Source organism: Mauremys mutica, chromosome 20, assembly GCF_020497125.1.
Source record: "Mauremys mutica isolate MM-2020 ecotype Southern chromosome 20, ASM2049712v1, whole genome shotgun sequence".
Lineage (NCBI taxonomy): Eukaryota > Metazoa > Chordata > Testudines > Geoemydidae > Mauremys > Mauremys mutica.
In genome coordinates this window covers 22,674,550-22,697,594 of record NC_059091.1, presented here as the reverse complement: position 1 = coordinate 22,697,594, position 23,045 = coordinate 22,674,550, and the positions used below count along the sequence as shown (strand labels likewise).

The following is a 23,045-nucleotide window of genomic DNA, read 5'->3' as shown; positions in this document are numbered from 1 at the left end:
GGGGCCCGGCCAGGTGAGTCCCTGGTACCCGGGGCCGGATCCCCTGCCAGGGGGCCCGGCCAGGTGAGTCCCTGGTACCTGGGCCCAGATCCCTGCCCGGGGGGCACCCAGCCAGGTGAGTCCCTGGTACCCGGGGCTGGATCCCCGCCCGGGGCACCCGGCCAGGTGAGTCCCGGCACCTGCAGGGCGGAGCCGCCTCCCTTCCCCGCCCCCGCCGGGGCCCGGCCGCACATTCCTCCAGAGCCGCTTCCTGCTCCCGGAGCGGACCGGACCGGACCGCCATGGCCCTGGCGGCCGCTGCGGGCAGGTGAGAGACCCCGGGGGGGGGGGCTGCGCCCCCCCCGTTCCCCTCCCTCGCTGCAGGGCGCCCCCCCCAGAGCGCCCCCCCCCGGGTCCTTCTGCTGTGGGCTCCCGCTGGAGAAACGCGTCTGCAATGCGCCCCCCCCGTGCCTGCTCCCCGGGGGGGTCCAGGTCACGTGGGTGCATCTGGGTCAGTCCGAGGGGGATCCTCCTCCCCCCGCCCCCCGGCCAGCCAGGATCTGGGGGGTCCCTGCTGGGTGACAGGTGCTGGGCCGGGGGGGGGGCGCTCCCGTAGTCCAGAGGGGGCTGGAGTCAGAGCTACGGGAGGGAGGAGCACAGAAGATGGGGGGTGTGAGGGTGTTGGGGGAGGGGAGCAGGCTGATGTGGGGGGGTGTTGGGGGAGGGGAGCAGGCTGATGTGGGGGGGTGTTGGGGGGAAGGGTTAGAGGGGGGCTGGGCCCCCCCCCGGACCGTCGCCCCCGGCTGCAGGTGCCCCGGCCCCTCCTCCCCCAGGGCACTGCGGGAACACGCAGGTTTCCCGGGGTGCAGCCGTGCGTTCTGGGGGGCCCAGAGGGGGTGGGGCAGAGCGCGGCCCCAGGCCTGGGCACCCGGGTTGTGCTCCAGACGGTGGGGGATCCCGGAGGGTCCCTGCCCGCGAGGCCGTGCCCCAGCTGAGCCCAGTCCCCAGCCAGCCTGGCACCCGCGGGCCAGAGCCGCCCGCTGCCCCGCGTGGGGGCGGGGGCCCTGCCCTGTTTGGAGAAGGTGGGGCCCTGCCAAGCCCGTGTTTGCTCAGCACTCCCGGGCACCGGTTCAGCTGAGCGCCGCCGGCTGCGGCCTGGGCAAACACAGCGCCGAGGGGGCAGCGGGGCCCCGAGGCCTCGGCCTCGGCCTGGGAGGGCCGTGGGGGCTGGCAGCTGGGGGAGGGGGGAGTCAGTCCATGGTAATGGGGGGGCATGGTCGGTGCTGGGCCTAGGGAGAGAAAAGTGCTGAGAAACCCCCAGCTCTGCCGGTGCCCCTCACTCCCGACCCGCAGCCCCTGCTAGCCCGGCCCTGGGCTCCCCCCCCCAGCTCTGCCGGTGCCCCTCACTCCCGACCCGCAGCCCCTGCTAGCCCGGCCCTGGGCTCCCCCCCCAGCTCTGCCGGTGCCCCTCACTCCCGACCCGCAGCCCCTGCTAGCCCAGCCCTGGGCTCCCCTCCCCCAGCTCTGCCGGTGCCCCTCACTCCCGACCCGCAGCCCCTGCTAGCCCGGCCCTGGGCTCCCCTCCCCCAGCTCTGCCGGTGCCCCTCACTCCCGACCCGCAGCCCCTGCTAGCCCGGCCCTGGGCTCCCCTCCCCCAGCTCTGCCGGTGCCCCTCACTCCCGACCCGCAGCCCCTGCTAGCCCGGCCCTGGGCTCCCCTCCCCCCGCTCTGCCGGTGCCCCTCCCCCCCCCCCCCCCGCACCCGCTGGCTCAGCCCTGCGGGGCCCCCCCCCCCCTGCTCTGCCGGTGCCCCTCACTCCCGACCCGCAGCCCCTGCTGGCTCAGCCCTGGGCTCCCCTCCCCCAGCTCTGCCGGTGCCCCTCACTCCCGACCCGCAGCCCCTGCTAGCCCGGCCCTGGGCTCCCCTCCCCCAGCTCTGCCCGTGCCCCTCACTCCCGACCCGCAGCCCCTGCTAGCCCGGCCCTGGGCTCCCCACCCCCAGCTCTGCCGGTGCCCCTCACTCCGACCCGCAGCCTCTGCTGGCTCAGCCCTGGGCTCCCCTCCCCCAGCTCTGCCGGTGCCCCTCACTCCCGACCCGCAGCCCCTGCTAGCTCAGCCCTGGGCTCCCCCCCCCAGCTCTGCCGGTGCCCCTCACTCCCGACCCGCAGCCCCCTGCTAGCCCGGCCCTGGGCTCCCCCCCCCCCAGCTCTGCCGGTGCCCCTCACTCCCGACCCGCAGCCCCTGCTAGCCCGGCCCTGGGCTCCCCTCCCCCAGCTCTGCCGGTGCCCCTCACTCCTGACCCGCAGACCCTGCTAGCCCGGCCCTGGGCTCCCCTCCCCCAGCTCTGCCGGTGCCCCTCACTCCTGACCCGCAGCCCCTGCTAGCCCAGCCCTGGGCTCCCCTCCCCCAGCTCTGCCGGTGCCCCTCACTCCAACCCGCAGCCTCTGCTGGCTCAGCCCTGGGCTCCCCCATCTTTGCAACTCACCAGCCCCTTAACTGCGTCTACGCTACGTACAATCTGTTCCTGCAACAGACCCTGCGGCCCTTGCTAATAAATCAATGTCTGTTCTGTGTTTGGGAAAAAAGCCAGAACACGTCCTTGATGATGATTAAATATTATCTAGTCCAACAATAACTCAGCCGGATGTTAAACAATAGCTGCGAAAGTTAGACAGTTTCAAATCACCGGGGCAGGCCACTTGCATCCTAGAGTTTGAAAAGAGTTGGCCAAGGAGTTAAGCCTTGTAACCATTGTTAGGATATAGATATTCAGGCCTGTCTGCAAAGGCCTAGACTTTAAGGATGTAGGTGTATTCTTATCACTTAGCTAGTTACAGAGGTAGAAAAGAAAGGATCAAAAATCACTGTCTGTCTGTGTAGTGGCCTTTTCTTACTGTGACAGTCTGAGGCCTGTATCAGAATCCTGTCTGCCACAGGATTCTTTGCTGCTTTCTGAGGCCTGGTTCTTCGGCTAAGCAGCAGAGGCAGCCATAACCTGGGAAGTGTACGGTCACATCCTCACATTCCAAACTAGTCACACTGAAATAAGGCGACCTGGGGCTGTTAGGGAGGTGATTCGATCGATCATCTCCAGAGGAAGGGAAGAGCCTAAAACATGTAAAAGGAAATTTAGTTTGATAGTTTTCTGTCTGGTAAGAACTCACTTATCAATAGACACAGCTGGGAAACCCTTGTGTCTGTGTAGATGCAGTTGTGAAATCCTCACTTCTGTATTGTTTTATATGTTTATTTGCAGGGTCTCTGTCTGGTTCTGTGATTGTTTCTGTCGCTGTATAATTAATTTTGCTGGGTGTAAACTAATTAAGGTGGTGGGATGGCATTGGTTAGCTAATCATGTCGTTAGGATTGGTTAGGTAAATTTTAGTAGAACGATTGGTTAAGGTGTAGCCAAGAATATTACTATATACATTAGGGGCAAACAGGAAGTAAATTGGGATTGGAAAATAAGGAAAAAGGAACTTGGGTTGAAGCTGCTGGAAGTTCACCCCAATAGACATCGAGTTGTTTGCACCGTCGGACTTCGGGGATTGCTGCTCTGGTGACGCGAGAAGGGCCAGGGAGGTGGGAGGGTGGAGGAATAAGCCCCCTAACAACAGTGGGGACATTCCCGAGGCTTGGAAGGAAGCTCGTGTTGTGCCAGGCTCTAAAAAGGGTAAACAGGTGACCTGGGTTCTTGGAGTCCTGTCACCCGCCTGAGGCCCAGGCCAGACACCGGCGAGACAGGATTCGATGAATAAAGGGTTAAAGGTGGGTAATGTGACGAATGCCGACAATAGGGGTTTATGGAAAATGGCTCCTATCACAGTAATGGGGTATGTTGGAAGGAGATGACGGATTTGGTTGATAGAGGCGACGGGCTGGTATCGTGTATGTGGATTTCTGTGACTTGGTACCGCGTGACGCTCCGATTGCAAAAACGAGAACGGTCCCAATTCAGTGCGGTCCAGGGGAAGTGGATTATAACGCGGGTAACTGAGAGGGATCGACGTGTAACTGCAAATGGAGGATCGCCGTGGGCGGGCGTGTTTCTAGGGGGGTCCCGCAGGGACCGGGTCTTGGCCCTACGATCTCTGACATTTTTATCAGCGGCCTGGGAGAAAACATCAGCGCTTGCGGGCGGGCGACACAAAGCAGGGGAGAGGGATCCGTCATGAAGAGGGCAGGTCACTGATACGGAGCGACCGGGCTCGCTCGGCAAACAAGCTGCATTTGAATTCGGCCAGTGTAAACATCCCGGAATGAAGAACGGGCCCTACGGAGCGGCTGGGGGCTCGTCCTGGGGGCGTGGCGGAGAATCGGCTGAACACGAGCTCCCAGTGCGATGCCGGGCCAAAAGGGCCGATGCGAACCAGGGACACTGGAACGGGAACCGGGAGCAGGAGCAGAGAGGTGGTTTTACCCGTGTCTGGCCCTGGAATCACAAGGCCACTGTATAAATCCCTGCTACGGCCACACCCCCAATGCTGCCTGCAGTTCTGGTCGCCCCAGCCCCGAAGGGGGGTATTAGAACTGGAAAAGGTTCAGAAAAGGGCAACAAAAGTGATTTGGGGGGTGGAACGGCTTCCGTACGAGGAGAGATGAATAAGACTGGGACTGGTCAGCTTGGAAAAGGGACGACTAAGGGGGGACATGATCGAGGGCTATAAAATCATGACTGATGTGGAGAACATGAATAAAGACGTGTTATTTACTCCTTCTCCTAACACAAGAGCTAGGGGTCACCCAATGGAATTAACAGGCAGCAGGTTTAAAAGAAACACAAGGAAGTATTTCTTCTCACAACGCACAGACAACCTGTGGAACTCCTCGCCACAGGACCATAGACAGGGTTCAAAAAAGAACTAGATAAGTTCACGGAGGATCTTAGCCAGGCTGCGCAGGGATGGTGTCCCAGCCGCTGTTTGCCAGAAGCTGGGATTGGCCGACAGGGGCTGGGTCACTTGATGATTCCCTGTTCTGTTCACTCCCCCGAAGCGCCTGGCACGGCCGCTGTCGGCAGACAGGCCGCTGGGCTGGATGGACCATTGCTCTGACCCGGTCTGGCCGCTCTTGTGACTCGTGTCCACGGTTCAGGAAGGACGTTGGTCAGTCGGGGCGGGGTCAGAGAGGAGCCGCGCAGAGAACCCGCCGTAGAGCCAGAGTCCCGGAGCTCCATCTATTTCGTGTGCCCCAGGGAAGGCGAGGGGCGACTTGCCCCCGGCCGCGGGGAGCCGGCACGGAGCAGCAGCTCCGCCGTCTCGCACAGCAGGGCGCGGGGGATGGAAGCTGAAGCAGGGCAGGAGCGAAGGCGGATTAAGCCCTGGACCCATCGCCCCGGGGCCGGGGTGGGATTTTCACACCGGGACGGGAGGTTTTCCTAGATCAGGGCCATTTCCGGCCGGCAGTAACTCGGGGGGTCAGACTGGGGCCCTTCGGCTGGAATCTCGGACTCTCTGACCAGCCCCTCTCTGCTCCCCGCCCACAGCCCCCCGCCTGGCCTGGCGGCCGCCCTAGACGAGTGCATGGAGGCCATGAACTCCTTCCTCTGCAACCACTTCGACGAGAGCCTGGAGAAGCTGCAGCCCAGGTGGGTGGAGGAGCTGCCCGTGGTCCCTGGCCCTGATCCCTGGCCCTGATCCTCCGCGGTGGGGAGAGGGCTCCCGGCATCTGCAGGGTGCATGTCAGGGGAGCTCGCCCTGGCCTGGGGGGGTTCCTTCAATCCTCCCCACCCCCAGTGCTGCGTCCCGATGGGCATCAGGGGCCTGCCCCCAACCCTGGGCCATGGAGCGTGAGCTACGGCACGGTGGGGCTCCTTGGGGGTGGGGCTGGGGGGTCTCTCTCCTGTCACCGGCCCCCTGCTCCCGGCAGGACCAAGGAGAGCATGTACCACGCCCTGGTCTACGCCACCATCCTGGAGATGCAGGCCATGATGACCTTCGAGCACGAGGACATCGTGCAGGCCGGGCAGACCATGAAGGAGGCGCAGGAGATTTGCCAGAGGTGGGTGTGGGGGGCACACGGGAGGTGGGTGTGGGGGATGGGACTCCGGCATCGGGGTGGGGGTAGCAGGGACTGGGGAAGGCGCGGGGGAGGGGGGAGGAGATGGGCCGGGCGGGGGAGGAGATGGGCCCAGGAGCTGGTCAGCCGCACAGGGGCTGGTGGTCGGATGGGGCGTGGGAAGGAGGCTGGCCTGGCAATGGGACCCCCAGGAGGGGGGGGGAGGGCACCATTCTGCACCAGTCCCACTGCTGGCTGGAACGGACCCGCCCATCATGTGTCATAGACCCACTGCCCAGCAGAGGGGGAGTTTCCCAGGGCTCGGGGGAGCCAGAGCCTAACCCCACGGGGAGCTGGAGCCTGGGAGGCCGTGGGGCAAAGATGGGGGAGCCCCTCCAGTTACAGCCTCCTCGCTGCAGAAAATTCCCCCCCCCCGATGGATACTGACCTTGTGGGTCAGGCGGGGATGGGGAGGCCTGTAGGGAGAGATGGGGGGGGGGGATGTAGCTGCCCCACCCCAGCCACCTTCCTCCCACCCCCAGGTTTCGGAGGAAATCTGGTGTGACCGGCTCCCTCTCCGGCCTGGTCAGCAAGGCGGATTCATTCACCGAGGGTAAGAGCAGCGGGCCGGGAGCCAGGACTCCTGGGTTCTATCCCTGGCTCTGGGGAGGGGAGTGGGGTCTAGTGGTCAGAGCAGGGGGGCCGGGAGCCAGGACTCCTGGGTTCTATCCCTGGCTCTGGGGAGGGGAGTGGGGTCTAGTGGTCAGAGCAGGGGGGCTGGGAGCCAGGACTCCTGGGTTCTATCCCTGGCTCTGGGGAGGGGAGTGGGGTCTAGTGGTCAGAGCAGGGGGGCTGGGAGCCAGGACTCCTGGGTTCTATCCCTGGCTCTGCGGAGGGGAGTGGGGTCTAGTGGTCAGAGCAGGGGGGGCCGGGAGCCAGGACTCCTGGGTTCTATCCCTGGCTCTGCGGAGGGGAGTGGGGTCTAGTGGTCAGAGCAGGGGGGCTGGGAGCCAGGACTCCTGGGTTCTATCCCTGGCTCTGGGGAGAGGAGTGGGGTCTAGTGGTCAGAGCAGGGGGCTGGGAGCCAGGACTCCTGGGTTCCATCCCTGGCTCTGGGGAGGGGAGTGGGTCTAGTGGTCAGAGCAGGGGGCTGGGAGCCAGGACTCCTGGGTTCCATCCCTGGCTCTGGGGAGGGGAGTGGGTCTAGTGGTCAGAGCAGGGGGCTGGGAGCCAGGACTCCTGGGTTCCATACCTGGCTCTGGGGAGGGGAGTGGGGGCTAGTGGTCAGAGCAGGGGGGCCGGGAGCCAGGACTCCTGGGTTCTATCCCTGGCTCTGCGGAGGGGAGTGGGGTCTAGTGGTCAGAGCAGGGGGGCTGGGAGCCAGGACTCCTGGGTTCTATCCCTGGCTCTGGGGAGAGGAGTGGGGTCTAGTGGTCAGAGCAGGGGGCTGGGAGCCAGGACTCCTGGGTTCCATCCCTGGCTCTGGGGAGGGGAGTGGGTCTAGTGGTCAGAGCAGGGGGCTGGGAGCCAGGACTCCTGGGTTCCATCCCTGGCTCTGGGGAGGGGAGTGGGGGCTAGTGGTCAGAGCAGGGGGCTGGGAGCCAGGACTCCTGGGTTCGATCCCCAGTTGCGGGAGAGGTGGTTCGACTCCGGGGAGGGGGATGAGGGGGCGGGGCTTGGGGAGGAGCAGGCCCCGCCCCCAGTCCCTGTCGCTCTCCCTCACAGTGGAGCTGCACGCCGAGGTCTGCTACGCGGAGTGTCTGCTGCAGCGGGCGGCCCTGACCTTCCTGCAGGTACCGGATCCCCCGCCACGGGGCCAGGACACCTGGGTCCCAGCTACATCCCAGGGGCTGCAGGGAGGGGGTGGGGGCTCCTCCTTCACGGTCAGTGCTGGCCCCAGGGCACTTCCAAGGATTCGCCTTCGTTTCCTGTCTCAGTGTTAGACCCAGTTGCTACGTGGCTCCCCGGGCCCCACCCCAGAGGCGGCTGCAGCTCAGCACCGGGCGAGGGGTCCCTGGATAAACAGCCCCGGGCCCCACCCCAGAGGTGGCTGCAGCTCAGCGCCGGGCGAGGGGTCCCTGGATAAACAGCCCCCGGCCCCAGCCCAGAGGTGGCTGCAGCTCAGCGCCGGGCGAGGGGTCTCTGTATAAACAGCCCCTGGCCCCACCCCAGAGGTGGCTGCAGCTCAGCGCCGGGCCAGGGGTCTCTGTATAAACAGCCCCCGGCCCCACCCCAGAGGCGGCTGCAGCCAGCGCCGGGCCAGGGGTCCCTGTATAAACAGCCCCCGGCCCCACCCCAGAGGCGGCTGCAGCCAGCGCCGGGCCAGGGGTCTCTGTATAAACAGCCCCCGGCCCCACCCCAGAGGTGGCTGCAGCTCAGCACCGGGCCAGGGGTCTCTGTATAAACAGCCCCCAGCCCCACCCCAGAGGTGGCTGCAGCTCAGCGCCGGGCCAGGGGTCTCTGTATAAACAGCCCCGGGCCCCACCCCAGAGGTGGCTGCATCTCAGCACCGGGCGAGGGGTCTCTGTATAAACAGCCCCCGGCCCCAGCCCAGAGGTGGCTGCATCTCAGCGCCGGGCGAGGGGTCTCTGTATAAACAGCCCCCAGCCCCACCCCAGAGGTGGCTGCAGCTCAGCACCGGGCCAGGGGTCTCTGTATAAACAGCCCCCGGCCCCAGCCCAGAGGTGGCTGCAGCTCAGCGCCGGGCCAGGGGTCTCTGTATAAACAGCCCCCAGCCCCACCCCAGAGGTGGCTGCAGCTCAGCGCCGGGCCAGGGGTCTCTGTATAAACAGCCCCGGGCCCCACCCCAGAGGTGGCTGCAGCTCAGCGCCGGGCCAGGGGTCTCTGTATAAACAGCCCCCGGCCCCACCCCAGAGGTGGCTGCATCTCAGCGCCGGGCGAGGGGTCTCTGTATAAACAGCCCCCGGGCCCCACCCCAGAGGTGGCTGCAGCTCAGCACCGGGCGAGGGGTCTCTGTATAAACAGCCCCCGGCCCCACCCCAGAGGTGGCTGCAGCTCAGCACCGGGCGAGGGGTCTCTGTATAAACAGCCCCCGGCCCCACCCCAGAGGCGGCTGCAGCCAGCGCCAGGCCAGGGGTCCCTTCCCTGGGGGTCTGGTCACTTCCCCCTTCTCCCTGCAGGACGAGAACATGGTGAATTTCCTCAAGGGGGGGATCAAGGTGCGGAGCAGCTACCTGATCTACAGGTGAGTGACGTCACGGGGGAGGGGCCGGGGGAGGGGGCCCTGCTCAGGCTGCTGCCTCGGGGCCAGCTGGGGAGGGGGGGGGGTCCCGGACGGGGCCTCAGCCTGAGACGGGCTCTTGTGTTGTGAAGGTGGGAAACGGGAGGGTTTTCCTGAGGCCCTCAGTGTGGTGCACTGGTGAGAGCAGGGGGCTGGGAGCCAGGACTCCTGGGTTCTCTCCCGGCTCGGGGAGGGCAGTGGGGGCTAGTGGTTAGAGCAGGGGGCTGGGAGCCAGGACTCCTGGGTTCTCTCCCCGGCTCGGGGAGGGGAGTGGGGGCTAGTGGTCAGAGCAGGGGGCTGGGAGCCAGGACTCCTGGGTTCTCTCCCGGCTCGGGGAGGGCAGTGGGGGCTAGTGGTCAGAGCAGGGGGGGCTGGGAGCCAGGACTCCTGGGTTCTCTCCCGGCTCGGGGAGGGCAGTGGGGGCTAGTGGTCAGAGCAGGGGGCTGGGCACCAGGACTCCTGGGTTCTCTCCCGGCTCGGGGAGGGCAGTGGGGGCTAGTGGTCAGAGCAGGGGGCTGGGAGCCAGGACTCCTGGGTTCTCTCCCGGCTCGGGGAGGGCAGTGGGGGCTAGTGGTTAGAGCAGGGGGCTGGGAGCCAGGACTCCTGGGTTCTCTCCCCGGCTCGGGGAGGGGAGTGGGGGCTAGTGGTCAGAGCAGGGGGCTGGGAGCCAGGACTCCTGGGTTCTCTCCCGGCTCGGGGAGGGCAGTGGGGGCTAGTGGTCAGAGCAGGGGGGGCTGGGAGCCAGGACTCCTGGGTTCTCTCCCGGCTCGGGGAGGGCAGTGGGGGCTAGTGGTCAGAGCAGGGGGCTGGGCACCAGGACTCCTGGGTTCTCTACTCAGGGAGGGGAGTGGGGGCTAGTGGTTAGAGCAGGGGGCTGGGCACCAGGACTCCTGGGTTCTCTCCCCGGCTCGGGGAGGGCAGTAGGGGCTGGTGGTCAGAGCAGGGGGCTGGGAGCCAGGACTCCTGGGTTCTCTCCCCAGCTCGGGGAGGGCAGTGGGGGCTGGTGGTCAGAGCAGGGGGCTGGGAGCCAGGACTCCTGGGTTCTCTCCCCGGCTCGGGGAGGGGAGTGGGGGCTAGTGGTCAGAGCAGGGGGCTGGGGATTCGCTCTCTCTGACTCTCCTGTTTCTTTTCCAGGGAGCTGAGCAGTTTGATCCAGTCCGGTCACTGCGCAGCAGGTGCTGCCCACGTGCACTTAGAGGGGGGGGTGGCGCTGGGCATCGGCGCCTTTAATCTGGTGAGTTACTGCTGAAGGGGGGTGGGGAACCGCACACGGGGCCTGTCCCCTCTAGGGGGCGCCGGCTCCATTCCGGCCCCAGGGCGGGGGGCTAACGGGAACCGGACACGGGGCCTGTCCCCTCTAGGGGGCGCCGGCTCCACTCCGGCCCTAGGGCGGGGGGCAGACGGGAACGGGACACGGAGCCTGTCCCCTCTAGGGGGCGCCGGCTCCGCTCCAGCCCCAGGGCGGGGGGCAGATGGGAACGGGACACGGGGCCTTTCCCCTCTAGGGGGCGCCGGCTCCGCTCCGGCCCCAGGGCGGGGGGCTGACGGGAACGGGACACGGGGCCTGTCCCCTCTAGGGGGCGCCGGCTCCACTCCGGCCCCAGGGCGGGGGGCAGACGGGAACGGGACACGGGGCCTGTCCCCTCTAGGGGGCGCCGGCTCCGCTCCGGCCCCAGGGCGGGGGGCAGACGGGAACCGCACACGGGGCCTGTCCCCTCTAGGGGGCGCCGGCTCCACTCCAGCCCCAGGGCGGGGGGCAGACGGGAACCGCACACGGGGCCTGTCCCCTCTAGGGGGCGCCGGCTCCACTCCGGCCCCAGGGCGGGGAGCAGACGGGAACCGCACACGGGGCCTGTCCCCTCTAGGGGGCGTCGGCTCCGCTCTGACCCCAGGGCGGGGGGCAGACGGGAACGGGACACGGGGCCTGTCCCCTCTAGGGGGCGCCGGCTCCGAACCAGCCCCAGGGCGGGGGGCAGACGGGAACGGGACACGGGGCCTGTCCCCTCTAGGGGGCGCCGGCTCCACTCCGGCCCCAGGGCGGGGGGCAGACGGGAACGGGACACGGGGCCTTTCCCCTCTAGGGGGCGCCGGCTCCGCTCCGGCCCCAGGGCGGGGGGCAGACGGGAACGGGACACGGGGCCTGTCCCCTCTAGGGGGCGCCGGCTCCGCTCCGGCCCCAGGGCGGGGAGCAGACGGGAACCGCACACGGGGCCTGTCCCCTCTAGGGGGCGCCGGCTCCGCTCCGGCCCCAGGGCGGGGGGCAGACGGGAACCGCACACGGGGCCTGTCCCCTCTAGGGGGCGCCGGCTCCGCTCCGGCCCCAGGGCGGGGGGCTGACGGGAACCGCACACGGGGCCTTTCCCCTCTAGGGGGCGCCGGCCCCGCTCCGGCCCCAGGGCGGGGGGCTGACGGGAACCGCACACGGGGCCTTTCCCCTCTAGGGGGCGCCGGCCCCGCTCCGGCCCCAGGGCGGGGGGCAGACGGGAACCGCACACGGGGCCTGTCCCCTCTAGGGGGCGCCGGCTCCACTCCGGCCCCAGGGCGGGGGGCTGACGGGAACCGCACACGGGGCCTTTCCCCTCTAGGGGGCGCCGGCCCCGCTCCGGCCCCAGGGCGGGGGGCTGACGGGAACGGGACACGGGGCCTTTCCCCTCTAGGGGGCGCCGGCTCCACTCCGGCCCCAGGGCGGGGGGCAGATGGGAACCACACACGGGGCCTGTCCCCTCTAGGGGGCGCCGGCTCCACTCCGGCCCCAGGGCGGGGGGCAGACGGGAACGGGACACGGGGCCTTTCCCCTCTAGGGGGCGTCGGCTCCACTCCGGCCCCAGGGCGGGGGGCAGATGGGAACCGCACACGGGGCCTTTCCCCTCTAGGGGGCGCCGGCTCCACTCCGGCCCCAGGGCGGGGGGCAGACGGGAACCGCACACGGGGCCTGTCCCCTCTAGGGGGCGCCGGCTCCACTCCGGCCCCAGGGCGGGGGGCAGACGGGAACGGGACACGGGGCCTGTCCCCTCTAGGGGGCGCCGGCTCCACTCCGGCCCCAGGGCGGGGGGCAGACGGGAACGGGACACGGGGCCTTTCCCCTCTAGGGGGCGCCGGCTCCACTCCGGCCCCAGGGCGGGGGGCAGATGGGAACGGGACACGGGGCCTTTCCCCTCTAGGGGGCGCCGGCTCCACTCCGGCCCCAGGGCGGGGGGCAGATGGGAACGGGACACGGGGCCTTTCCCCTCTAGGGGGCGCCGGCTCCACTCCGGCCCCAGGGCGGGGGGCAGACAGGAACGGGACACGGGGCCTTTCATTCCTCTCTTCCCTCCCCAGACGCTCTCTCTCTTCCCTCCGCGGATCCTGAAGCTGCTGGAATTTGCTGGGTTTTCGGGGGACAAGGTAACCCCCCACCTGGGGCTCCCGTCACCCCTTGAGGGAGGGGAGGGGCTGCCCCGCTCAGTCTGCAGGTCACTGCTGAGAAGGGGGGGGTCTGTGGGGGGTCCCGCCAGGGGAGTGGGCCTGGGGGGCTGGCTGCGGTGTGTCTGGGGGGCAGGAATTGGGGTATGGGGCTTCCCTCCGTCCCCACCCCCATTGCAGCCAGAGCCCCACAGCCAGGATGTGCAGTGCCCCTCAGCCGGAGGGAGACATGGAGCCGTGGGCTAAGCCCCACACCCTCAGCTCTCGGGGCCGTGTTTGGGGGGGGGCGAGTGAGCATCTGCCCCTCCCCCAGCTCTTGCTGGCCTGGCAGGCTGCAGCTGCCCCCAGAGGGTGCCTGGCCCTGCCGTTGTGTGTGGCTGTGGCAGTGGCAGGCTGCGCTGCCCCAGAGGTGGCCGCATCAGGTCTGCGTAAGGGCGACGGTGCCTGATCCCCCCGCTGTGTCTCTCTGCCCAGGATTACGGGCTGCAGCAGCTGCACGAGGGAGCGACCACCCTGAACCTGCGGGCCCTGCTCTGCACCATGCTGCTGCTCTGCTACTACACCTTCCTCACCTTCATCCTGGGTAGGCCTGCGGCCCCTGGGGCGGGCGGGGGGCGGGGCCTTTCCCCCGGGGGGGGGGCGCCAGCTCGGATCCGGGCCCCCGGGGGCGGGGGCTTCGCCCCAGGCTGACCCCTCCTTGCCCCCTCGCAGGGATCGGGGAGGACGATTTCACGGAAGCCGAGAGCCTGCTGAGACCCTACCTGCTTCGCTACCCCAAGGTACGGGGGCCGGGCGGCGGGACCCTCCCCCTGCGGGGTGGGAGGGCTGGGGGGGGGGGTCTGTCCTCACTGGGGAGAACTGGGGCTGCCCCAGGTGCCCACGCTCCTGACGGGTTCTGCTGCCCCGGCTAAAACTAGGGAGTGGAAAGAACTGCCCCCCCCACCCCAACCGGTGCCCCTCACTCCCGACTCGCAGCCCCCCGTGTTGCGATTGCTGTATGGAGGCGTGTGGGACCCCCCATCACTGGGCTGAGCCCCCCCCCAACTCGCTTCCTGAGTGATCCTGGCATCCCCCACGCGTTGCCCCTCCCCGGGGACCCTGTGCCCCACCCATCGGCTCCCCCCTCTCCCCTCTGCAGAGCGCCATCTTCCTCTTCTTCGCCGGCAGGATAGAGGAGATCAAAGGGAACATCAGCCAGGTAAGAGACCCCTCGCCTGGGGACCCCCTCACAGAGCCAGGCTCTGGGACGGGAGGGGCTCCTGAGCCAGCCGGTCCCTGCCCCGGGGCTGAATGGGAGCCGGCGCCCCCTGGGGGGGGGAAAGCCCCATTCCCCACCCCCTGAGCCAGCCGGTCCCCCTGCCCTGGGGTGTGATGGGAGCCGGCGCCCCTAGAGGGGAAAAGCCCCATGTCCCATTCCCCACCCCTGAGCCAGCCAGTCCCCCTGCCCTGGGGTGTGATGGGAGCCGGCGCCCCCTAGCGGGGAAAAGCCCCATGTCCCATTCCCCACCCCTGAGCCAGCGGGTCCCCCTGCCCCGGGGCCGAATGGGAGCCGGCGCCCCCTGGAGGGGAAAAGCCCCATGTCCCATTCCCCACCCCTGAGCCAGCCAGTCCCCCTGCCCTGGGGTGTGATGGGAGCCGGCGCCCCCTAGCGGGGAAAAGCCCCATGTCCCATTCCCCACCCCTGAGCCAGCCGGTCCCCCTGCCCTGGGGTGTGATGGGAGCCGGCGCCCCCTAGCGGGGAAAAGCCCCATGTCCCATTCCCCACCCCTGAGCCAGCCAGTCCCCCTGCCCCGGGGCCGAATGGGAGGCGGCGCCCCCTGGAGGGGAAAAGCCCCATGTCCCATTCCCCACCCCTGAGCCAGCGGGTCCCCCTGCCCCGGGACCGGATGGGAGCTGGCGCCCCCTAGTGGGGAAAAGCCCCATTCCCCACCCCCTGAGCCAGCCGGTCTCCTGCCCTGGGGTGTGATGGGAGCCGGCGCCCCCTAGAGGGGAAAGGCCCCAGGCCCATTCCTGACGCTCTCGGCCTCGGCACAGGCCATCGGCAGGTTCGAGGCCGGCTGCTCGGCCCAGCAGGCCTGGAAGCAGTTCCACCACATGTGCTACTGGGAGCTGATGTGGTGCTACGCCTACAAGGGCATGTGGAAGATGGCCTATTTCTACGCCGACCTGCTGAGCAAGGAGAACCGCTGGTCCAAGGTGAGGGGTTGGGGCCGTGCCCTCTCCAGGGGCTACAGGGATTATTGGGGAGGGTCTGTCAGTGCTCCGCACAGCGCCCCCTAGTGCCACGCTGGGGCATAGGGGCCAGCACCGACTGGGGGGGGAGAGCGCCCCCTGCTGAGCCACTGCTTCCTGCAGTCCAGCCCCCTAGTGCCACGCTGGGGCATAGCGGCCAGCACTGACTGCGGGGGAGAGCGCCCCCTAGTGCCACGCTGGGGCATAGGGGCCAGCACCGACTGGGGGGGAGAGCGCCCCCTAGTGCCACGCTGGGGCATAGGGGCCAGCACTGACTGCGGGGGAGAGCGCCCCCTAGTGCCACGCTGGGGCATAGGGGCCAGCACTGACTGCGGGGGAGAGCGCCCCCTAGTGCCACGCTGGGGCATAGGGGCCAGCACTGACTGCGGGGGAGAGCGCCCCCTGCTGAGTCCCCGCCCGTTTTCTGTAGGGTCTCCCATACGTTTCCAGAGCTGGACGTCTAATAAGGCTGGATGGCCTGGCTGTCTGCTCTGTGGCTGCTAGTTCTGGGCCCGTCCCCGTCCCGTTGGGGGTCTGAGCCCCCCGCCCCCAGGCGTGCGGATGGGGCTGATGGGTCAGGCCGGTGTCTCTCTGCAGGCCATGTACGTGTATATGAAAGCTGCCTTCCTCAGCATGCTGCCCCCCGAGGAGCCCCGGCCCTTCGGGGAGAGCGAGGTGGAGCTGTTCAGGTAGGGGCTGTGGGCGGTGCTCGTACAGGGGGAGGATTTGGTGCCAAATGGGGGCGGGGGAGGAGGGACACCTGGAGATCTGGGTTCAGGCCTTGCAGCACAAGGAGCATGAGTTTCTCTTTGGGTGTGGGTGGGCTGCGGGTTGGGAGTGAGGGGCACCAGCAGGGTTGGGGGGGAGCAGGGGCTGTGGGTCAGGAGCAAGGGGTATTGGCAGAGCTGGGGGGGAAACCCAGGGCTGGGCTAGCAGGGGCTGCGTGTCGGGAGTGAGGGGCACCGGCAGGGCTGGTGGGAGCCCAGGGCTGGGCTAGCAGGGGCTGCAGGTCGGGAGTGAGGGGCACCGGCAGGGCTGGGGGAGCCCAGGGCTGGGCTAGCAGGGGCTGCGGGGCGGGAGTGAGGGGCACCGGCAGAGCTGGGGAGCTCAGGGCTGGGCTAGCAGGGGCTGTGGGGCAGGAGTGAGGGGCACCGGCAGGGCTGGGCTTGCAGGGGCTGCAGGTCGGGAGTGAGGGGCACCGGCAGGGCTGGTGGGAGCCCAGGGCTGGGCTAGCAGGGGCTGCGGGTCAGGATTGTGGGGCACCAGCAGAACTGAGGAGAGCCCAGGGTTGGGCTAGCAGGGGCTGCGGGTCGGGAGTGAGGGGCACCGGCAGAGCTGGGGGGGGCAGGGCTGGGCTAGCAGGGGCTGCGGGTCGGGAGTGAGGGGCACCGGCAGGGCTGGGTGTGTCCCAACTCCCAGTCACTTGCTGACTAACACTGACCCCGAATGGGAAGCTGCGTGTCCCCCTTTCTGCTCCTCACTCTAACGCACTGCACTGGTAATTCCCTTTCTACCTGCCTGCTCGGCTCTGTCCCGCATCCAGCCCTGGGGATTGGCTGGCTCGGGCCCCCCAAATCTTACCACTTCCTTTCCCCTCCTAGCCCAGCTGCAAAGCGTGTAGGGGAGTGGCAGGGGCTACCTACAGAGCCAAGACGGACATGGGCTGGGAGCCAGGACTCCTGGGTTCTGTCCCCACTCGGGGAGGGGAGCGGGGGCTAGTGGTCAGAGCAGGGGGCTGGGAGCCAGGACTCCTGGGTTCTCTCCCAGCTCTGGGAGGGCAGTGGGGGCTAGTGGTTAGAGCAGGGGGGCTGGGAGCCAGGACTCCTGGGTTCTATCCCCGCTCTGGGAGGGTTCATGTTCCATGGAGCTAAATTCTACAGTCTCAGCTGGAAACACGGTGCTGGCTTCAGGCAGATCTAAACGCCAGGGGTCATGTTAAATTAAATTAGATCATTCACAGCGTGAGGGCTGGATCTACCCGGGTCGTCTGTGTCGATACCAGCTGGACCTGGTTTTTGCTCTCGTCATAGTTTGAGCTGCCGCACATTTGTATTGCTGATGCCTATGTGCAAGCATTAGGTTCCAGCGTTAACAGGCTGGGAGCTGAACCGGGCACTCTCTGAGCCATCGTTTCAGGCTGCCTGCAGACTCAGGCACATGTCGCTGGGCTGTTTTTTGGGAAATGGGTCGGCTAGAACTGGGATCTTCACTTTCGATGCCCGTGGAGATTCTGGACCCCCAGTGCAGCCCCCCATCCTGCAGATCGCAGCCCAGCTGTCTCTCTTACCCCTCAGGCAGGTGTCATCTTTTAAGCAGAAGATCGCGGGCAAGTCTCCCCCCACGGAGAAGTTTGCCATCCGGAAAGCCCGGCGTTACAAGGGCAGCCGCCCGGTCCCTTTGCCGGTGCCAGCCCTGGTGAGGGGGAAGGGAGTGTGGGGGAGAGGGTTCCAGGGGGGCAGTTGTGCTGGATGCGGCTTGGAAAAGCCGTGACTCAACCGGTGCCATCACTGGGGAATGGGAGGGGCTGGGATTCGGGACTCCTGGGTTCTCTCCCTGGCTCGGAGAGGGGAGTGGGGTCTGGTGGTTAGAGCCAGGGGGCTGGGAGTCAGGACTCCTGGGTTCTCTCCCTGGCTCGGAGAGGGGAGTGGGGTCTGGTGGTTAGAGCCAGGGGGCTGGAAGTCAGGAATGCTGGGTCCCATTTCCCGTCTTTGCCACATGACCTTGGACGGGTTGTGTCCCTCTCTGTGCCTCAGTTTCCCCACTTCCCATTGGCTCTGAGTGCAAGCGGCTAGAACCTGCTCAGGGCGATGGGAGGATGGGGGCACTGGGAGGGAATCTAGGACAGGTTAGTTACTCTCCAGCGGGGGATGTGGGGGGCTGTCCTGGGGGTCCAGATCCTCTCTGCAGGGTGAGCAGCCCTGACACCCCCCCCGGCCCCTCCCCAGGAGATGATGTACATGTGGAACGGCTTCACCGTGCTGGGCAAGCAGCGGGAGCTGCTGGAGGGGACGCTGGAGACGCTGACGCGGGCCGAGAAGAAGCTGCAGGAGTCGCCAGGTAACAGGATGTGAGGCCTGTCCCCTCTAGGGGGCGCCAGCTCCCATCCGGCCCCAGGGTGGGAATGAAGAACACGCATGTGGCTGCATCGTGTTTGCTGGGTCTCAGCCCCAGTGGAGAGACGGGCCCCCCATCTCTGCCCAGAGCCGGTGGGGGTGGAGGCACAGCTGGGGGGCTGCGTATGGGGCTGGGGGCTCTGTGTGGGGGTGGGGCTGTGGGGGGGGGGGTGACATACCGGGGTGGGGCCTCTCCCTGCCACAGCCCCCCTGACGCCCCAACTCCGCCCACAGCCAGCGAGTACCAGACGGACGACCGGTGCCTCCTGCTGCTGCTCAAGGGGCTTTGCCTGAAGCACCTGCAGAGCCCGGCCGAGGCGGAGGCCTGCTTCAGCGCCGTGCAGGCCAGGTGAGCGCCCCCTGCTGGGGGACTCAGCCTGGCTCCCAGCCCCCGGGGGCTCAGAACGGGGGCGGGGGGGACTCTGGCTCCTGCAGACGTGACGGAGGGAGGGTCCTGCTGGCTCTGCCCCCCCCCCCCCCGTTTGCTGTTCTCGGGGTTACCCACCGATGGGCTTTCACAATGGGATAACGCCCCCGCCAGCATGGGCGCTGCCCGGGCAAGGAACTGCATTCTGGGGGGTCACAAGAGGTGCCCTGCTCCATGGGGGAGTTCCCCCCAGGGAACAGGGGGTCCTGGGTCTGTGGGGGGGGGGTCGTTCTCCCCTCTAGGAATCAGGGGGGTCCTGGATCTGTGGGGGGGGTCATTCTCCCCTCTAGGAATCAGGGGGGTCCTGGATCTGTGGGGGGGGGGTCGTTCTCCCCTCTAGGAATCAGGGGGGTCCTGGATCTGTGGGGGGGGTCATTCTCCCCTCTAGGAATCAGGGGTCCTGGGTCTGGGGGGGGGGTCGTTCCCCTCCTAGGGGCCTGGGGGTGTCTGGAGGGTGCTGTGCTCTTGCAGGTCTGTCTGGGGTGCAGGGTCCCCAGGGGGCTGCCCCCAGGGTGCTGCCTGGGGCAGTTCTTGGCCCGGGAACCCCCCCCCCCCCCGTGAATTACCGTCTGTCTGTCCCGCCCGCTGGCAGTGAGAAGCGACTCCGCTACGATCACTACCTGGTGCCCAACGCGCTGCTGGAGCTCGGCCTGCTGCACCTGGCGCAGGGCCGGAGCGAGGAGGCCGTCCCGCTGCTGCGCCGAGCCAGGTGGGGCCCGGCTACGCTGGGGGAGGGTGTTGCAACAGTGTCAGGCCCATGGTGGGAACGTTCCCAGAAGCCCCAGGGGTGTATCCCAGAATGCACTGGGGTGCTACGGTGCACTTGGGGGGCCAGAGGGGCTGGGACCCTCTGCCCCTTTGCCCCCCCAGGCAGGGCCCTGCCCTGCCTGTGCCGGGGGCGGTGGGACCAGGCAACGCTGCGGGTTCCTCTGCCCCCATCTCCCACCCGGCTGCTCCCTTCTGGGGTCCGAATTTCCCATAATCCCGCAGGAAGAGGGGAGGGGGGACCATCCTGCTCCGCTCTGACCCCGGCTGGGTGGTTCTCTGGGGCCTCCATGGATCTCTGCACCCGACCCTGGCCAGGCCTGGCCAGCAGCATCTAGCTGTGTGCGCGGGGGTCACTCCCCCTCCATGGCAACGTGGGGGGCTCTGTGTCTAGGGGGGTGGCTCCCCCTCTAGAGGCCTGAGGGGTCCTGGGTCTACAGGCAGGGGCGGCTCTAGACATTTCGCTGCCCCAAGCAGGGCGGCACGCCGCGGGGGGCGCTCTGCCGCTCGCCGGTCCCGTGGCTCCGGTGGACCTCCCGCAGGCGTGCACTGGAGCCGCGGGACCAGCGGACCCTCCGCAGGCACACCTGCGGGAGGTCCACCGGAGCCGCCTGCCGCCCTCCCGGCGACCGGCAGAGCGCCCCCCGCGGCAGCCGCCCCAAGCACGCGCTTGGCGTGCTGGGGCCTGGAGCCGCCCCTGTCTACAGGGGGGTTGCTCCCCCCTCCAGGGCAACATGGGGGGTCTGTGTCTATGAGGGTCGCTCCCCCTCTAGGGTCCTGGGTCTACAGGGGGGTCACTCCCCCCTCCAGGGCACTGGGGGAGGGGCTGCGGCTATGAACGGTTGGATGGAGGGACGGACGGCTGGCTGTGTGGCTGATTTGGGGGGGGCAGGGCTCGGGGGGGGGGCTGGGCCACCCCCCACTCAGATGGATGGTTCGGGTTCACCTTGTCCCAGGACTGGCCAGCGCACCGGGAAGCTCACTGGCAGGCAGGGTGGATTTGTGGCTGTTTCCACCCAGTGATTAACACACACCCCCCCACAATTTAGGAACAACTACAAGAACTATTCCATGGAGTCCCGGACGCTCTTCCGGATCCACGCGGTTCTGTCCCGGCTCAAGGCTGACCAGGAGGAGAACGGCATGGAAGGACCCAGCTCCTCCTAAAGAACCGCCCCCCCCAGACGAGAACGGGGGGGGCATGGGACTCTGGGGGGGTGGCATCACCTGTCCCCCCCCAGCCCCCACCGAAGGGAACCTGCACTTTCAATGAAGCCAAATTGACTTAACCCTTCCTGTGCCGCTCTGGTCCCCAGAGCAACGGCTTTGTCACCAAAGGCGGAGCCCGGAGGGGGTGCGTCTCCTTTGGGCGTGTGCCCACAGCACCAGGGGGTACCACTGGGCAGAGCTGGATCCTGCGGGTGTGAGCCGGCCCTTTAAAGCTGAACCCAGATACCCTTAAAGGGCCAGTTCACCCTGCAATGCCCACCCACGTCCTAGGATAAGGGCTAACCATGCCCCCCTCCCTCCACGCACACTTTAATTAAACTGATTTGTGACTAGTCCCTTGGGGAGGTGCCAGTTGCTGTACGGAGCATGGTAAGTGCTGTGCCGTGTGCTTCCTCGCTGGTTTCCCTGGTCCAGCTGCAACCTCCGTATCCACAAATCTCTCGGCCCTCCAGGGTCCCCGCCCCCGGTTCTGGTCCCCCTGGACCAGCTGGCTCCATCCCCCCGGGGTTGGTCCCTTCTGCGTTCGTGTTTCCCATTATCCAGTAGGAATTAGAGACACCGCTCTGACCCAGTGCCTTGCCAAGAGCTGGATGGGGTGCCTCTTGCCATCATCGCTGGTGGGGCATTGAGTGACGGTTTGCTGCTGAGATCGTATTTGGGGACGATCCGGGGACCCAGGCGCTGGTGCTGCCTCCCGCACTGGCCGGACATTGTTTTTAAATGCAGCTGTGGCCTTGTTTTTATATTTCCACCTCTTCTCTTTTGGTCCAGAAACTCAGGTCTCCCGCGAAGGCCGTGGGCACAGGAGTCTTGTAGTTAGCAGGGCCGAATCCTACGGCCGGTTCTTAGTGTGTTTTTGATAAGGTGGGAAGCCTCTGATCCACGTCCCCCTGTAGGGAGGAGGGTCACCTCCGCGCTTGACAAATGGGGAAACTGAGGCAACATGGCCTGCAACTTTGAACCAAGGACGCCAAATGGGGAAACCGGGACTCGAACGCAGCTCTCTTGGGGCCAGGTGCTTTTAGGTAGAAAATCACCTGTCACCATTTAGCTCAGTCCACGCTGGCCTTGTCCCACCGGTTACACTTTAATCTGAGCCAGTGAAATCAGCGCGAGAGGCTCCGGCTTAAGCCGGGTTTTTGGGGGGGCCGTTGAGGGGCTTGTCTAAACACAGAAGTTGGGCAACTTTAACCGACCTTGGGTTAGTACAACCAGTGCAGCTTTGCGTGTGGATGCTCATGGGTTGGAATTGGGGTTATATTGGTCAGTCCCATAGGCTGCAGAGCTGGAGGCCACGGGCCGACCCCTTTCAACAGGGGCCGCTCACTCAAATTTGGCCCGGCCAAACCCCTGGCAGCAGTGATGTCGCGCCAGGCCGGGGACTGGGATAAGGTCAGGGGTAGGGGAGGCAGGTGTGTTGCATGACTAGCTGCAAAAAATGCAACGTTCACTGTCCAGGCAAAGTCAAAGTGCTGGGGCCTTGCGCACGCAGCAGGACGATGCAGAAGGATGTTTCCCTGCGCGGCCTCTGGGCTTGTACATTACACAAGAGAGCGGTGGGCTATGGGATGGACTAGAGAGGATCCCACAATGCACAGCAGCTGCCCCACAAGCCACGCGGCCGCTGGAGGATGCTGGGATGCATACCCAGGATGCACTGGGCTGTTTGCCAAGAGAGCTCTGCTGGGTGGGTGCACAAAGGGGTGAGGTTGAATGCGCTCGAGCGGGGAGGAGTCTGACCAGGAGCCTGCGCTGGTTTCATGACAGATCTGAAATGCACGTCGTTATCCCGGTGCAGTTTTCAGCGCAGACAGAGCCTCAGTGAAACAGGTGCAGCTTTGTGTGTAATCGGGCCTGAGTTCATTAGGGACAGATTTAAGCTAAACCAAAATAAGCGTCCACAGGGGCTTGCATGGGTCTAATTGACTCAATTGCTTTTAAACCCATTTAGTGACACAGGTTCATTTTTGACTAGACAAGCCCTGTTAGAGGCCAGAGCTGCTCCTGAGAGGCCAGAGCCAGTGATTTCCTCCTGACAAGGAGACAGCTGGTTTTATCCCCACTCCGCGTGTGAATGGCTAACCCCAGCACAGAGCTAGCGGGAGAAGAAACGCCCATCGCGAGGTGGCTGTACTGAAGGGGTGATGGGACTTTCTTTACGTGACCAATTGGTTAAGTTATGGATGTTTGGGATCTGTACGGAGGAATCTTATTTTAAAATCGAATTGGGCTCCGGCAAGAGTTTGAATACGTTTTAATTCTGGAGGCGATGTTAAAAAAAAAAAATAAAGATGTTTAATTTGTATTCCAGGGTGTTGGGTATTTTTTTCTCCCAGTGCAAAAATGTTTGGGGGCATCCTTAAGTATATGGAACTCTGTCCCCTGTTGGTTTTACTTGGCAGGGAGCTTTGCCCAGGGGCCTGATATTAGGGTGCTGGGTGTGTTTATCGCCACTGATTCAGCTGAATTCAGGCCCATAGGAAATGCCAGGTCACCACCACCTGCTGTGGAGGCAGGTGCAAGACACCTCCCAGTAGGTAATGAGGGGATATCCAGCCCATGGGGCAATTTCTCCCTAACCCCAGCCAATAAGAGGGTCAACTTATGCCTTGAATCTATAACCCTAATTTTTTTTATCCTGTCTAATGTAACTGCAGCTG

General features: G+C 66.3%; 1 protein-coding gene across 2 annotated transcripts; it reads left to right on the top strand.

Moving 5' to 3' along the window:
* Positions 1 to 228: 228 nt before the first annotated feature.
* LOC123353625 (tetratricopeptide repeat protein 39A-like) lies at positions 229 to 22,690 on the top strand. 2 transcript variants are annotated; one of them, XM_044994881.1, is made up of 18 exons: positions 229 to 307; positions 5,464 to 5,565; positions 5,847 to 5,978; positions 6,518 to 6,588; positions 7,701 to 7,768; positions 9,116 to 9,180; positions 10,351 to 10,450; positions 12,535 to 12,600; positions 13,093 to 13,201; positions 13,330 to 13,397; positions 13,757 to 13,816; positions 14,653 to 14,814; positions 15,448 to 15,539; positions 17,145 to 17,265; positions 17,796 to 17,907; positions 18,198 to 18,312; positions 18,983 to 19,099; positions 20,205 to 22,690. In XM_044994881.1, exons 1-18 carry the CDS (start codon positions 282 to 284, stop codon positions 20,320 to 20,322), a joined length of 1,704 nt encoding a protein of 567 aa, XP_044850816.1. In that variant the 5' UTR covers positions 229 to 281; the 3' UTR covers positions 20,323 to 22,690. The 2 variants fall into 2 exon arrangements, with proteins under 2 accessions (XP_044850816.1, XP_044850817.1); XM_044994882.1 differs by lacking the exon at positions 229 to 307 and adding an exon at positions 506 to 564.
* The last annotated feature ends 355 nt before the right edge of the window (positions 22,691 to 23,045 follow it).

Coding starts and splice junctions, on each gene's coding strand:
- LOC123353625 (XM_044994881.1), top strand. CDS start 282: ATGGCCCTGGCGGCCGCTGCGGGCAG. Junction 5,979..6,517: donor GCGCAGGAGATTTGCCAGAG/GTGGGTGTGGGG, acceptor TCCCACCCCCAG/GTTTCGGAGGAAATCTGGTG. Junction 17,266..17,795: donor CTTTGCCGGTGCCAGCCCTG/GTGAGGGGGAAG, acceptor GCCCCTCCCCAG/GAGATGATGTACATGTGGAA.